Below are 13,410 nucleotides of genomic sequence, written 5' to 3'. Positions count from 1 at the left end.
AGACGTGCTGGCGGTGTCTGAGCAGCCAACTCGATTCCATTTGTACTGAACCAAACAAACCCAAAATGTACAGACTGCTGGTTTATTTTCCATCCTCAAGGCCTCCGACCCCCTCGAAGCAGCTCCGCGATGATTTGCCTGCGGGCTGGAGCTGTCGGCGCAGCCCCGGCCCCGGCCGGCCGCTCTCGGCGAAGGGGACGGCGCAGGTTTCCCTGGAGCCTGACTTGCATGCTCTTGTTTGCAGATAGACTTAGATTTTAAATGTTTCCTCCCTCCCCACCTGTGCTGGTAGGAGGAACAGGTGACCAGCGGGGCCGACTCCAGCTGTGCCTCTGCTGCAGCAGCGCTGAGCTCTGGTTCCCCACGTGAGGTGGGACAGCCTGGCCCTCTGGACCAGCCCAGTGGGAGCTTCCTCCTCGGTCCCAAAGTCCTGGGGGACGGAGCATGGTGTATTCCAGCATGTTCCATTTTCTGGTGAGGTTTCCAGTAAGTTTTAATGCCATTTGGGCAGTGTAAGCTTCTGCATCTCTGTCCTGCTCATCTTTATTTTTCCTTTCTCCTCTGTCTCTATTTCCCTCTCCTCATTTTTCTTAAAAAATTTATATTTTGTAAAAGGATTCTGTTTTATCAGGAAATATTTTGCCTTCATGCTGACTCTTAGACTGGCTGATTTTTCCCCTTTCTGTTCACATTTTGACCTCTCTCACCTTTTATTTTATTTTATTTTATTATTCTTAATTTTCATCTCCTCCAGTCAGTCGCTGTTTGGGTTTTTGGCACCATCAATATCAAATGTACAAACGGTTCTTGCTAACCAACACCAGGTATATCTGATGTTCAGATGAGTTCCAATAAAGAATTTTTTTTTCAAAAACCTCTGTCTCCTGTCTTCAGCCACCAGGGCTGATCCTGGGCTAGGTTCAGCTTCTCCCTTTGCTTAAGGAAGGATGGGATCATCCCCTCACCAGAACATCGTTGGGGACAATATTTTGGAGACACCAGATGTGAATGTTTCAGGTGGCATCACGAAACATTTATGGATTGTGACGTGTTCCTGGCAAAACACGTTCTAGTGCTACTGGATATATAAGCATTATTATTATTATTAGCACTATTATTATGGTGAAAAATGGATTAAGTGTCCTCTCACCCCTCCAGCCTTTCCTGATCACGCCCTTATGCCGTGTTGGAGTCTCACACTGCACAAGGCCAGGCCCAGAGTCCTCGAGAGGCTGGGAAGGAGGTTTAGGGTGTCTTTGTTACAACATCTTGAATTTTTACATCTGAAACTCCTGGGACACCAGGTGGTGCAGAAAGGAAACCTGCCCTCAGAGGCAGGAAAATGTGAAGGGTTTCATGCTTCTCTTACATCTCAGGCAGAAGAGAAGTGCATTTCTAGTTTTAATAGTTCCTTTTTTTAACTCTTAGTTCCTGAGATACTTCCCCAAACATCTGTCCAGTTCACTGTGATGCCCCTAAAGTGGCATTTTCCCCACGGATGTCTTTGGAAGGGATTTGCTGAATTAGGTGCTAATTGTGAGTGAATGAGAGGAAATCCATTCATGGGAGCAGGGATGGGCAGAGGCAGGGGCTGAGGTGGAAATGGATGGGGAGTCACAGGATCTCAGGAGAGCTTGGGTTGGGAGGAACCTAAAACAGCATCCAGTGCCACCCCTGCCATGGCAGGGACACCTCCCACTGTCCCAGGCTGCTCCAAGCCCTGTCCAGCCTGGTCTTGGACACTTCCAGGGATCCAGGGGCAGCCACAGCTTCTCTGGGCTCCCTGTGCCAGGGCCTGCCCACCCTCCCAGGGAACAATTCCTAATTCCCATCCACCCCTGCCATCTTTCTGCTTCTGTCCTGTGTGTCCTTGCTGGGGATCGTGTCTGGCTGCAGCTGTCATCCCCCAGTGGGGACAGAATCGATCCTGACCCCACTGGTGACAATGTGACAAGGCTGGCAGGTCCCTGTGCTCGAGGCTGAGGGGACCTGACCAGGAGCAGGGATGATGCAGCAGAGCCGTGGTGACACCTGCTTTGTGTGTGGAATCAGGGAGGTTTAGTGACACATCAGTACCTGGAATTGCCTTGGGAACAACAGGGTTTTCTGAGGCACCTCCAAGCATGTTAAAATTAGGGCTAAAACCTCTCAAAATGTAGAGCCTGTTTTTAAACCCTTTTGGCTTAAACTTCATAAGGCTGAACTTAAAAGCTGACAATTGCTGCTTGGATCTGGGGGACGTTTTAATGGACAAAAGGAATTCTTAGTGACAGCAGTGCCCAGGCTGGGCTGTCACTGTCCCCATGGATTTGAGAGGAGAGAGTCCTGCAGAGAGGCCTGACCACTCCCCAGAAACCAGCTCCACAGTGGGTTGAATGTGTTCTGATGGTCAGGCAGGCTTTTGGGACAGGTCTGTTCTCACAGGAGATTTTGGGGGGGTTTTGAGATTTCTCTGCTGTGGGAGTGGGATTGGCAGCTGCAGGTCCGGGGCAGGGCATAAGTAGGTATAAATGAATAGAAATGAATTTGGGTCATTAGCGCAGGGCCGCGATGTGCCCGAGCATTCCTTGCTGCTGCCGGCAGCAGCTCCTGGGCCGCAGGGTCCCCCCGGGGACAGCTCCGCTCTCCGCGGCCGGAGCCGGGCCCGGCGGCCCCGCTGGCGGCGGAGCGGCCTCTGAGTGTCGCTGCAGGTCGCGTAGAGCCCGGCGGGGCCGGTGCTGCCCGGTGCCTCCCGCCAGAGCCGGCGCCGCTCCGGTGCCAGCGGGAATGGGATCCCGGTCGGGGCAAGGGGCGCTGGGCTGGGCGGGGGAGGTGGTTCCAAGCGGAACCATGGGACCCGGGGGTACGGGAGTTGCAGGCGCGTTCCCCAAAACACGGCCCGGTCTCAGAACGCGGTACCGGGCATTTCACTGCCCCGGTACCTTCGGGGCGAGTGGTGGCCCCCGGCCCGGAGCTGGGGAGGCACCGCCGGCGGGGGGAAGCGGGAGCGAAGGGCGGCCGGGGGCGGTGCGGAGTCTGGGGCCCGGCTGCGAATCCGGGCTGCGGCTCCGGGATGCCGGTGGAGAAGGGCTTTAAATCTTAATTTTGGGTTTTTAAAAAAAATTATTTTCATTGCTTTTTATTCTTTTCTCCTCCAAGTACTGCCCGGCCCCTGCCGGGGGCTCGGTGACACCGCGGGGTCTGCGACCTCCGGGACCCCACCACGGGCAGCGCCCGGGGAGCGGGGCCGGGCCGGGGAGGGCGGGGCCGGGCCGGGGCGGGGTGGGACACCCGTCATTCATAAACGCTGGAAGGCGGGGCCTGGCTTGCCGGGGGCGGGGCAAAATCCATTCAAGGCAATGAGGGGCGGGGCTCTGCCGCCTTCTGCCGTGCGGGGGCGGGGTCTGTGGTGATGGGGGCGTGGTGGTCTGCGGCTGTGGTCACGGAGGGGGCGTGGCCTCGGCTGCCGCGGCGGGCGCACGTGTCGGCGAGGGGCGGGGCGGCGGGCGCGCGCACTGCGCCGGCGGGAGCGCGCGCGGCGCGGGGCGGGTCCGGGCGCGGCGCTGAGCGGCGGCGGCGGCGGCGGCGGCGGAGCAGCGAGAGCGGGGCCGGCCGGGCCGGGCCGGGCCGGGGCCGGGGCCGGGGCCGGGGCGGGCGGCGGGGGCCCGCCGGGCGCCCGCCGGGCGGCCGGCGCCATGGGCACGGTGCTGTCGCTGTCGCCGAGCTACCGGAAGGCCCCGCTGTTCGAGGAGGGGGCGGCCACGGTGGGGCACTACACGGCGGTGCAGAACAGCAAGAACGCGAAGGAGAAGGGCCTGAAGCGGCACTCGCTGATCTCGGTGCTGCCCTGGAAGCGCATCGCCGCCGTCTCCGCCAAGAAGAAGAGCTCCAAGAAGGTGCAGCCCAACGGCGGCTACCAGAGCAACGTGACCCACCTCAACAACGAGAACCTGAAGAAGTCGCTCTCCTGCGCCAACCTCGCCACCTTCGCCCCCCCGCCGCCCCCCGCCGCCGCCGCCGCCGCTCTCGCCTCGGCGCAGAAGGCGCCCCCGGCCGCTCCCGCCGCCGCCGCCGCCACCCCGCGCCGGGTCGTGGTGCAGGCGTCCACCAGCGAGCTGCTGCGCTGCCTCGGCGAGTTCCTGTGCCGCCGCTGCTACCGCCTGAAGCACCTCTCGCCCACCGACCCCGTGCTCTGGCTGCGCTCCGTGGACCGCTCGCTGCTGCTGCAGGGCTGGCAGGACCAGGGCTTCATCACGCCGGCCAACGTGGTCTTCCTCTACATGCTGTGCCGGGACGTCATCTCGGCCGAGGTGGCCAGCGACCACGAACTGCAGGCAGTGCTGCTCACCTGCCTGTACCTCTCCTACTCCTACATGGGCAACGAGATCTCCTACCCGCTGAAGCCCTTCCTGGTGGAGAGCTGTAAGGAGGCCTTCTGGGACCGCTGCCTCTCCATCATCGACCTCATGAGCCCCAAGATGCTGCAGGTCAACGCTGACCCGCACTACTTCACCCAGGTCTTCGCCGACCTCAAGAAGGAGAGCGGCTCCGAGGAGAAGGGCCGGCTGCTCATCGGCCTCGACCGGTGAGCGCCCGCCGCCCCCCGCGCCCCCGGACACGCCGCGCCCGCCCGGCCCGGAGCCGTTCCCGGGGGGATTTGCCCGGCGGGGAAGGAAGGGCGGGAGCCGCCGCCTCTCCACCGGGGGGACACGGGGGTTTCGGCCGCCGCCGGACCCGAGCGCAGACCCCCGGTTCCCTCCCGCGCCGCCGCTTTCCAGCCGCCGCCCCCTCCCCATGCCGCGGGCCCGGAATGCTGCGGCTCCGCCACCGGATTGATCCCAGCAATTCATGGATGGGGGGCCAAGAACCCCCCCAGCCGATATCCCCCGGGAGCGGAGCGGGGCTCCGCGGGGCCGGTCACCGCATCACCGAGACAGAGCCCAGGTAGGGGAAAAAGAAAATTAAGGAAAAAAAAATCCTGTAAAGGCTCCAGCGCAGGCGGCTGAACCTGCCCGGTCGGGACTCACCGGCAGCACCGGGATAGAGACGCGGGCACGGCCCGGGGACACCCCCAGCCCCCTTCCTCCCTCATCCCCCCCCTCTTTATTTATTTTCTTTGAAGAGACTCGAATTCCCGAGCGGGTCCGGGTGACGGGAATCACCGCTACTGTTCATGAGATCAATGTGAAATGTCTTGTTCCCATCGTGCACTGGTCATGAGTATTGTGTAAAGGATCTACTTGAGTGTGCAAGCAAGGGGAGCCGCCACATGCTGCTATATGAATTCTTCTAGAACAAACCCAACGAACTGCAAACCTGCGGGGGGGAAAGAGAAAAAAACCCTTCTTTCTTCTGTCATTGTTGCTTTTCCAGTGGTATTGCGCATGCAAACAGGAGCATTTTGTGTCTTCGGGAAACAAAAAAAAAAAAGGAAAAAACGCATAAAAAAATAATAATCAAAAGAAAAACCTTAAGAGAGATGGCTGTAAAATTACACCCATGCACAAAGACCCGCCACCACCCCGACACCGCAGTCTCGAGCTGGTATTCCCGTATCAGGCCTGGGGACTGAGACCTTCTTTTTGGGTTTTATCGTTTTCTTTTCTCCATGTGCTCAGTTCTAGTTTAGTTCTGGTCCATCGGGCGTTAAACTGGCGAACAAGAGGGAGAAATAACGTGCCATTTATTTTTATTTTTGATTTTTCACTTGAAGCTCTTCATGGCTGTACATTGGACCCTGCTAATGATACATGTGTACGTACGTTTTTTTAGTGCAATCTCTTCTGTAGATCTTTGTTGACCAAATTGGTGGGTATTGTTACTTATTAATTTATATTTGTCTCATTTTGTATGTATGTGTATAGTGTGTTTGTAAGTATGTGTGGTTTATAACCCGACCGACTGTGTCATGGGGCTCAGTGTGCCTGTAATTTAATCCCCTCCCCTTATTTTTATTTATTTTTGTACTGTGCTGATTAAATAAAAATGCACTGACCATCCATTACACGGCAGCGGCTCGTGGCCGAGTCTTTTATGCTCTCCCAGCCCTCGGATGCTGGGAATGGGATTTGTGTTGACGACAGAGGGTTTAACGCAGCCACCGCTTTAATCGCGTTACCGGCGCCGGGGTCACCCCGTCCCGGGAGAGCTGCGGGGCCGGCAGCGGCCGGAGGGGGAAAGTCGGGATACTGGGATAACTGGGATATTGGGACACCGATCCCTCTGGGCATCATCTCCCCCGCGCCGGCAGGAATGGGCAGCACCGTGGTGGGATGCAACTAATGGCTTTCTTTTATTATTTATTACAGTGAATTATGTAAACAAAATCCAGGTCCATTATAGTAGGTTTTTAATGCTCTTTTACACATAAAATATCAGCGATTTATTTAAAAAAGAAAAAAAAAAGGTTTCATTGCATTATCGCCCTTGGCTGAGAATCCAAGTTTCAATTCAGAAATAGTTAATTTATGGGAAAACCAGGAATATATATATTTTATATATTTATATATATATTTATATATATATATATAAAACCAGAGCAGGAACAGATAATACATTTTATAAGACACATCTCATCACACACAATATTGCCATCTCACGGTAGGAGAAATTTCCCAAGCCTGCAATTCGTTGCCATCCACCCCAGTTCCATCCGGCCATTCTTTTGGAGGGACAAGGGTACAAAAGTGCTGATCCCACCCCCAGCACCCGCCCGGGGCAGGGGACGTTTGCACCAGGACACGGAAGGTGAGAAGTGCAAATCCAAAGGCACAGCAACGCCGTGCCCTCGGAGCGTCCTGGCAGGGCAGGGGTATCCCGTGGCTTTGGCATTGGTGCTGCTCCTCCAGAGGAGCCGATGTGGGGTGAAAGGAGGCGCTGGAGGGTCCGTGGAGGTGCCGGGGTGGTCCTGGGGTGTTGTGTGAGCGGGGTCGGGGCTGCCGTGTCACCTCCTGGCCCAGCGCTGGTGGTGCCTTGGGGCTGTGGCGTCTGGAAGAGCCCCTGCCCAAGGGGACCCTCCAGACATCCCAGAACTGCACCCTCAGAGGGGCACTGGGGGCTGGGGGTGCTGGGATGCTCCCAGGGCTGGTCCAAGGCCAGGGACAACGGGAATGGGAGAGCTCTGGCACGGGGCCTCCCCATGCATGGGCTTGTCCCAGTTCATTCATGCTCTACATCCCTGTCCCTCCCTGGTCTCGGGGGTGGCAGTGGGACACCAAGGCTGCAGCGACCTGTCCCCGTGCCCCATGTCCATGGCACGGCTTCAGGAAACCTTTTGTGAGTGAGGGGCCTCTTCCAGGCTTTCTAATTCCCAAAATGCTCCATCTAACAAGTGCTCCCCATTTGCTGGCTGGGCTGGGACCCCGAGGTGGGGTCCCCACACAGCTCCCCCACCTCCAGGACTGGGAATCCTGACCTGACCAGCAGTGCCAGGACAATCCCAATGTACAATCCCAACAGCCTGGGCTGCTCAGGAACTACAGCAGTGCCCAGCACAGTGGGAATAAACCACTGAGGAGATCCATGTCCCTCCATCAGGACAGAGCTCAGGGTTATCTGGGCTGGGCAGGATGAGCCCAACACCCCAACACCCACAGCCCACTGCTGGGAAGAACCAAGAAAACTCTTTGGAGGGAGGAGCCTGGCGCTGGCAGCTGGGGCTGTGCCGGGTTAATGGTGAATAGTGCAAAGCTTGGCCCCCCCAAAGCTCCCCCTGTTCTCACCCCTGCCGTGGGTCACTTTAGCCCTCCCTAACCCCAACGCTGGCAGACACGAAGCCACGTGGATCATCTAAAAATTCAGCAAGGCCACATGGTCCCAGAGGGAACCCACCGGCTTCAGGCCCTTGGAGAGGGTAATTAAGGCAAAAAGCAATGCAGGATTAACAAAACCAGGCCCTGCATTAGGAAGTCCCCTGTCCAGCCAAGGTGCCTTGATGGGTTGATGAATTCCCGAGGGAAAGCAGCAGGTCTGGAGGTGTCTCCATGTACCTTCCCAGCCCCATGTGCCTGGAGGGGCTGGAGGAGTGTGGAGTGTGGAAGGCAGCCCTCCCTTCCCAGCCTGGCTCTGGTTCTGTGGGGATTTGGCCCTACAGAACCTGACTCCCTGAGCTGGGTATCTTTGGTTCCTCCTCTGGAGGCTGCATCATACTGCAAAAACTGACACAAGGGAAAGGAACATGGAAGGGAAAATTGGAGAGGGGGTGAGGCATCAATGTGGGAAAGGGAAGAAAGGGTGGAAGTACCTAGAAACTCTTTTTTTCAGACTAATTCCAAAGGAAGCACTCTCCTGATATTCCAGTCTGGTTTGTAATACGGAGAACAGGTCACCGGCTATTTTAGGTCTTCATTCCATGTGAATTTGGCTTTTCTAAACCCCCGGAATTTGGGTTTTCCAAACCTTGAGCTTCAGAGGCTGCTTTAGGCACCTGGCAAGTCGCTGCTGAGCATCTCCCGGCGAGTCCCGGGGCGGGCAGGGCGAGCCCAGCCCCGCTCCGAGGGGAGGGGCCGTTAATTGCCCGGCACGCAGAGGACGAAGCCGGAGCGGTGCTTGGTGAAATCCGGTTGGGATTGGTTGATCTTGGTCTCCACGGACACGGTGCATTTCCTGCCGTGCAGGCTGCACTGCACCGGGTTGGTGACAGTGACGTGCAGGGCGCGCTTCTCCCTGCGGGAAAGGGACACGAGTCAGGAGGGGGGGATGGGATGGGATGGGATGGGATGGGATGGGATGGGATGGGATGGGATGGGATGGGATGGGGTGGGGTGGGGTGGGGTGGGGTGGGGTGGGATGGGATGGGATGGGATGGGATGGGATGGGATGGGATGGGATGGGATGGGATGGGATGGGATGGGGTGGGATGGCCACAGATAAGACAGGCATTTTTCAGGTCAGGTACATTCCACAGCCATCCCAAAACTCTGTGTTAAGCCAGGCCTGAGTGCTGAGCCCAGCTCTGGGACTGGGATTGGTGCCAGTGGGAGGACTCAGCTCCATGGGCAGAGCACAGACCAGGTCAAAGGACCCAGGGGCTGCTGCCAGCTCGGCCACTGCCCCCTGAATGACCCTACAGTGACCCCTTCCAGTTCTGTGCCTGCAGCAGTGACAGGGACGTCCCTGGGCTGAGCTCAGAGACTGAAATACAGCCTGGAACAGTGGAAGGAACCACATGTGGGGTGGTGGCTGTTCCCAGTTCCCTCTCAGACAGACAGGCCAAACTGGCTGGGATAAAACTCTGTCCCTGCAGCTTTTGAACCCCGTAACCCAGTTTTGGCACTAAACATGATTCCCATGAGTGAATCAGGACTTTCTGCCCCCCACCTTCATTTGCCTGTGGCTCTTGGGGTCACTGCCAGTGGGGACATGAGGACAGCAGGGCCAGGATGACTGGCAAGAATGTCCCCTTTTGCTAAAGGCCATAAAGGCCCCTGCTCTAAATCCCAAATAATGATCCTTGTGCCATAAGCAGAGAAATCATAAATCATGGAATCATCCAGGTTGGGAAAACGCTCTGGGATCATCAAGTCCAACTGTTCCCCCACACTGCCAAGGCCACCACCGACCCATGTCCCCAAGTGCCACATCCACGTGCCCTGGGCAGCTGTGTCAGCACTGAGCAGCCCTTTCCAAGAAGAAAGGGAAGAACCCAGCAATGCCACGGCCCCACTGATGGCCTGGCTGCTCCAGGGGCTGGGATGGAGCTGAGGCCAAGCTGATGGCTCAGCTCCAGCCATGATCCCTTGGGACCAGCCAAGAACCCCCGGAGATCCCCCAGGAGAGGGGATCCACAGGAAAATCCTGCAGCAGATCCATCCCCAGGAGCCACCACCAGTGGGAAGAGCTATCCAGGGACTTGGCCTTTGGAATTCTCTGCTGTGACCTCACCCACATTTCAAATTCCCATATTTCCAGCATTTTTAGTTTAATGCTGAGTGGTTTAGAATTGCTGACATTGACTCTGCTGCCTCTCTGGATGCTCCAAACACCCCAGGGGGATGTGCTGGGATCCCATTCCCTGTGTTTGGCTCCCAGACCCCAGGTCCTGCCTTGTCTGAACTATTCCAGCATTTCCACTGCCACGGCCCAAGTCCTTTGTGCAGGTTTTACTCCATTTCCATTAACAGACTCTTCAGGTCGTGTCACATCCCTTAAGCTGCATTTTTATGCAGTTCCCAAAAACAGATTTTCACAACTTCCATAACAATATTTGGTTGGTTGAAGGGGCTGGCAGGGCCCAGCACACAAAGCCCTCGTGTATTTCATGTTATTACAGGTATTTAATGTTATTTACTCCTGCCTGGGTGAGCTGAGGCTGCAATCCCAGCTTAGGTTGCTATTTTTGCTGTGTCTTAGTGGAATGAGCTGCACACCCAGAGAAGCCTCTCAGAGATCCCTGCTCCTTGGGAAAAGCTCCAGCATCAAGTATCCCTAACAGGGATAAGGGTGAAGGACTCCTCCTCTCCCACAGCAAGTTCTAGGTGACCAGGCAGAGGCTCTGGGGAGAAGAACGTCAATAACCTGAACTTTGACCACAAGCAGGACCCGGGCCTAGGAGTCCAAAGGTCCTGGATGCCCTGTGGCTGTGGGACCTGCAGGAAGCTGCATCAGTCTGGGTCTCAGCTCCTGCTGGGATGAGGAGAATCACCTGAACACAGGTCTGAGTGAAGCTAATGCTGTCCTGGGATGGAGGGATGCAGAGAAGATGCTCTGATCTTTGCCATGTGTCACAATTTCATTAAATTAAGGCTTACCTCCCCCTCTCTCATTCCCAGATCCCACCTTGCCAAAGCTCCTTCACTCATCACGTGTTGCTTTTCTTCATGTGAGGGTTCAACCTTAAAGCTTTCGCTGGGGGAGCAGGGCAGCTCCTGGATGGAGCAATCCACAGGGATCTGTGAGTGCACAGGGATGACAAACCCCTCCTTGGTGTCCCTGCTGGGCACCCCACGACACCAGCCCCAGGAGCAGCTGGTCCTGCTGGCACCTCGGGACTCTTGGCCACTGCTCCGGAGCTTGGTCCACGGCCAGCGAGGGAGAGGGGAGGAAATTGCCCTTTGGTTTCCAGCCCACCAGGCAGGGCAACCTCGCTCCTGGAGCAGCAGTGGCACAGGGGTGGCAGCTGCTGGCTGCCCTGGGGTGCCCAGGTTTGCTTATGGGCCCCAAGGGAGGGAACAGCTGCTGCAGCAGCTGGGACAGTGGACTGAGACCTTCCCAGTCTCACTGCTACAAACAGCTCGGCTGGGAGCTGCTTCCCCAAGCTGCTGCTGAATTTAGATCCCAAAGGAAGGGGCTGAGGTGGACAGAACAATCCTGGATGACAACAAAGTCTCTCATAGACAAGGGCAACACACAACAGAAATACCCTTTGGAGATCAGTGATGCTCAGCAAGACCCTCATGGAAGCAAAGGCAGAGACAAGTCCCACTTCCAATCAAACTTAGGCTGAAGAAGGAGTTTTCATGGCATAAACCTGTCCCACCACCTTCTGGGGACTTTGACAAGGGATGGAGGGACAGGACACAGGGAATTGCTCCCACTGCCAGAGGGCAGGGATGGATGGGAAGAGCCCATTGTTCCCTGGGAGGGTGGGCAGGCCCTGGCACAGGGTGCCCAGAGCAGCTGTGGCTGCCCCTGGATCCCTGGCAGTGCCCAAGGCCAGGCTGGACACTGGGGCTGGAGCAGCCTTGAACAGTGGAAGGTGTCCCTGCCATGGCAGGGGTGGCACTGGATGGGCTTTGAGGTCCCTTCCCACCCAAACTGCTCTGGGATTCCCAGTGGGTGCCAGGCACTGCTGTGGCTGAGTCCAGCCCTGGTTGATGGCAGCTCTAGCTCCTCACCAAGCCCTGATGAAGTCAAGTCCATCAGGACAAAGTGACGGATGCTGCTCCTGGGAATGAACCCCCCTTCTGGTTAGCAGTGATTCCATCAGAAGTGGCAGCAGGATGTGAGTGCTGGCTGAGCACTGCCAGGGAAGGAACCCAGCCCCAGCACCCCTGAGGCTGCTGGCAGAATGGAACAGGGAAAAGAGATTCTGGGGCAAGTCAGGATCCACCCAGCACTGCTCCCATCCTGCCAGGGAACCACAGGGGAATGTCTGTATGTGATGAACCACAGAGTAATTTCTGTTTATAATAAACACCAATGTGTTACTGCTTTCTACAAACTCACGTCTTCATACAACACAGGGAATATTTTTGGGTGGAAACAGCCTCTCCTGGCAGCTCAGCAGTACCAGCCACAGCTGCTGATCCCAGGCTGGGGCTGCTCTTTGCCTTTCTCTGGCTCAGTGAACCCTGCAGGACTGGGGCACTTCTCCCCCACCTTCCCCAGCCCATCCCAGCACCCAAAGAGCCTTCCCCAGCTCCCCTCGCTCTCCTGGCTCACAGGAGGAGTTAAAGGCTGTGGTGGGAGCCCCACGTGAGCAGGGTCTGTGTGTGGGAGACACATCCCAGAGCCAGAGCAGCCCCTGAGACACGGCAGGAGCTGAGCAGGCACTGGGGGAATGCTGGCAAAAGGGAAACCAGCAGAGAAAGGAGGACTCCGAGTGGAAGCAGATCACCGGCCCATGAAATACGAGAGTTTTGACTGAGCATTTAATCCAGGACCTCGGGGGAAACACAAGGCAAGTGGCGCAGAAATGGCCACAGACATCTGTCAGAGCTGCACAGAGCACAGAAACATCCACAGCACCAACACGTGGTGGGAAGGAAATGGGGAAGGGAAGGAGAGGAGAAAGATCAGAGGGAGTTTTGGTGAGGACAAGCGGTGTAAGGCTGATAAGTTTAATAAATGCATTGTTAAATAAATGTAAATACAGGAGATAGCAGGTTGGACGGGGCTTGGAGCAACCTGGGATGGTGGAAGGTGTTCCTGCCTATGGCAGGGGTGACACTGGACAGGCTTTAAGGTCCTTTCCAGCCCAAACCATTCCATGATTCCATGCTTAAGAACAAGCCCAGATGACCTGGAATGCCCTGGAAGGAGCTACGGGCAGGAGAACACAGCAAAGACTCACTGATGAGATATTCCCCACTGGGAGCACAGCAGGATGGGGAGCTGGGAACATCCCGGGGACAGCAGCAGCAGCCAGGGATGGGGAGCTCCAGAGCTGCAGCCCCATCCCTGACAGGGCTCCAATGGAACAGGGCTTTGTGAAGCTTTCCCAGGATTTTTAAATTCCCATGGACAGAGTGGGAAATAAGCTTTTTTCAGAAGCAGAATTTGGGTAGAGATGGCAAAGCCAGCACAATAATTGCCTGATTTTCATGACAACAAACCAGAGGGATTTCAACCAAGTGTGCAACCAAGTGTGAAATGAGGGCTCAGCAGCAATGAACCCACTGGGATGGATTCCAAAGGGGATTGATTTAAACCATCAAACCTTTCCACAGTTTAGACCAAGGCCTCTTTCTGGAAAGGCAGGAGCACTGTGGG

At 56.5% G+C, this 13,410-nt stretch overlaps 2 protein-coding genes across 2 annotated transcripts in view; one reads left to right on the top strand and one right to left on the bottom strand.

Moving 5' to 3' along the window:
* Positions 1–3,625: 3,625 nt before the first annotated feature.
* On the top strand, positions 3,626–5,990 carry CDK5R1 (cyclin dependent kinase 5 regulatory subunit 1). The gene has a single exon (XM_053965526.1). The coding sequence runs from the start codon at positions 3,675–3,677 to the stop codon at positions 4,566–4,568; it is 894 nt and encodes a 297-aa protein (XP_053821501.1). The 5' UTR covers positions 3,626–3,674; the 3' UTR covers positions 4,569–5,990.
* A 257-nt stretch (positions 5,991–6,247) lies between these two features.
* Positions 6,248–13,410, bottom strand: part of MYO1D (myosin ID) — a 154,357-nt gene continuing 147,194 nt past the window's right edge. Inside the window, exon 22 of the mRNA XM_053965192.1 lies at positions 6,248–8,643. Coding sequence (XP_053821167.1) covers positions 8,487–8,643 — 157 coding nt within the window. The 3' untranslated portion in view covers positions 6,248–8,486. The remainder of the gene's footprint in view (positions 8,644–13,410) is intronic.

This window comes from Vidua chalybeata, chromosome 26, assembly GCF_026979565.1.
Source record: "Vidua chalybeata isolate OUT-0048 chromosome 26, bVidCha1 merged haplotype, whole genome shotgun sequence".
Taxonomy (NCBI): Eukaryota; Metazoa; Chordata; class Aves; order Passeriformes; family Viduidae; genus Vidua; species Vidua chalybeata.
Note: the sequence above shows the minus strand (reverse complement) of the source record. Positions and strands in the feature narration are given on the sequence as shown.

Coding starts and splice junctions, on each gene's coding strand:
- CDK5R1 (XM_053965526.1), top strand. CDS start 3,675: ATGGGCACGGTGCTGTCGCTGTCGCCGAGCTACCGGAAGGCCCCGCTG.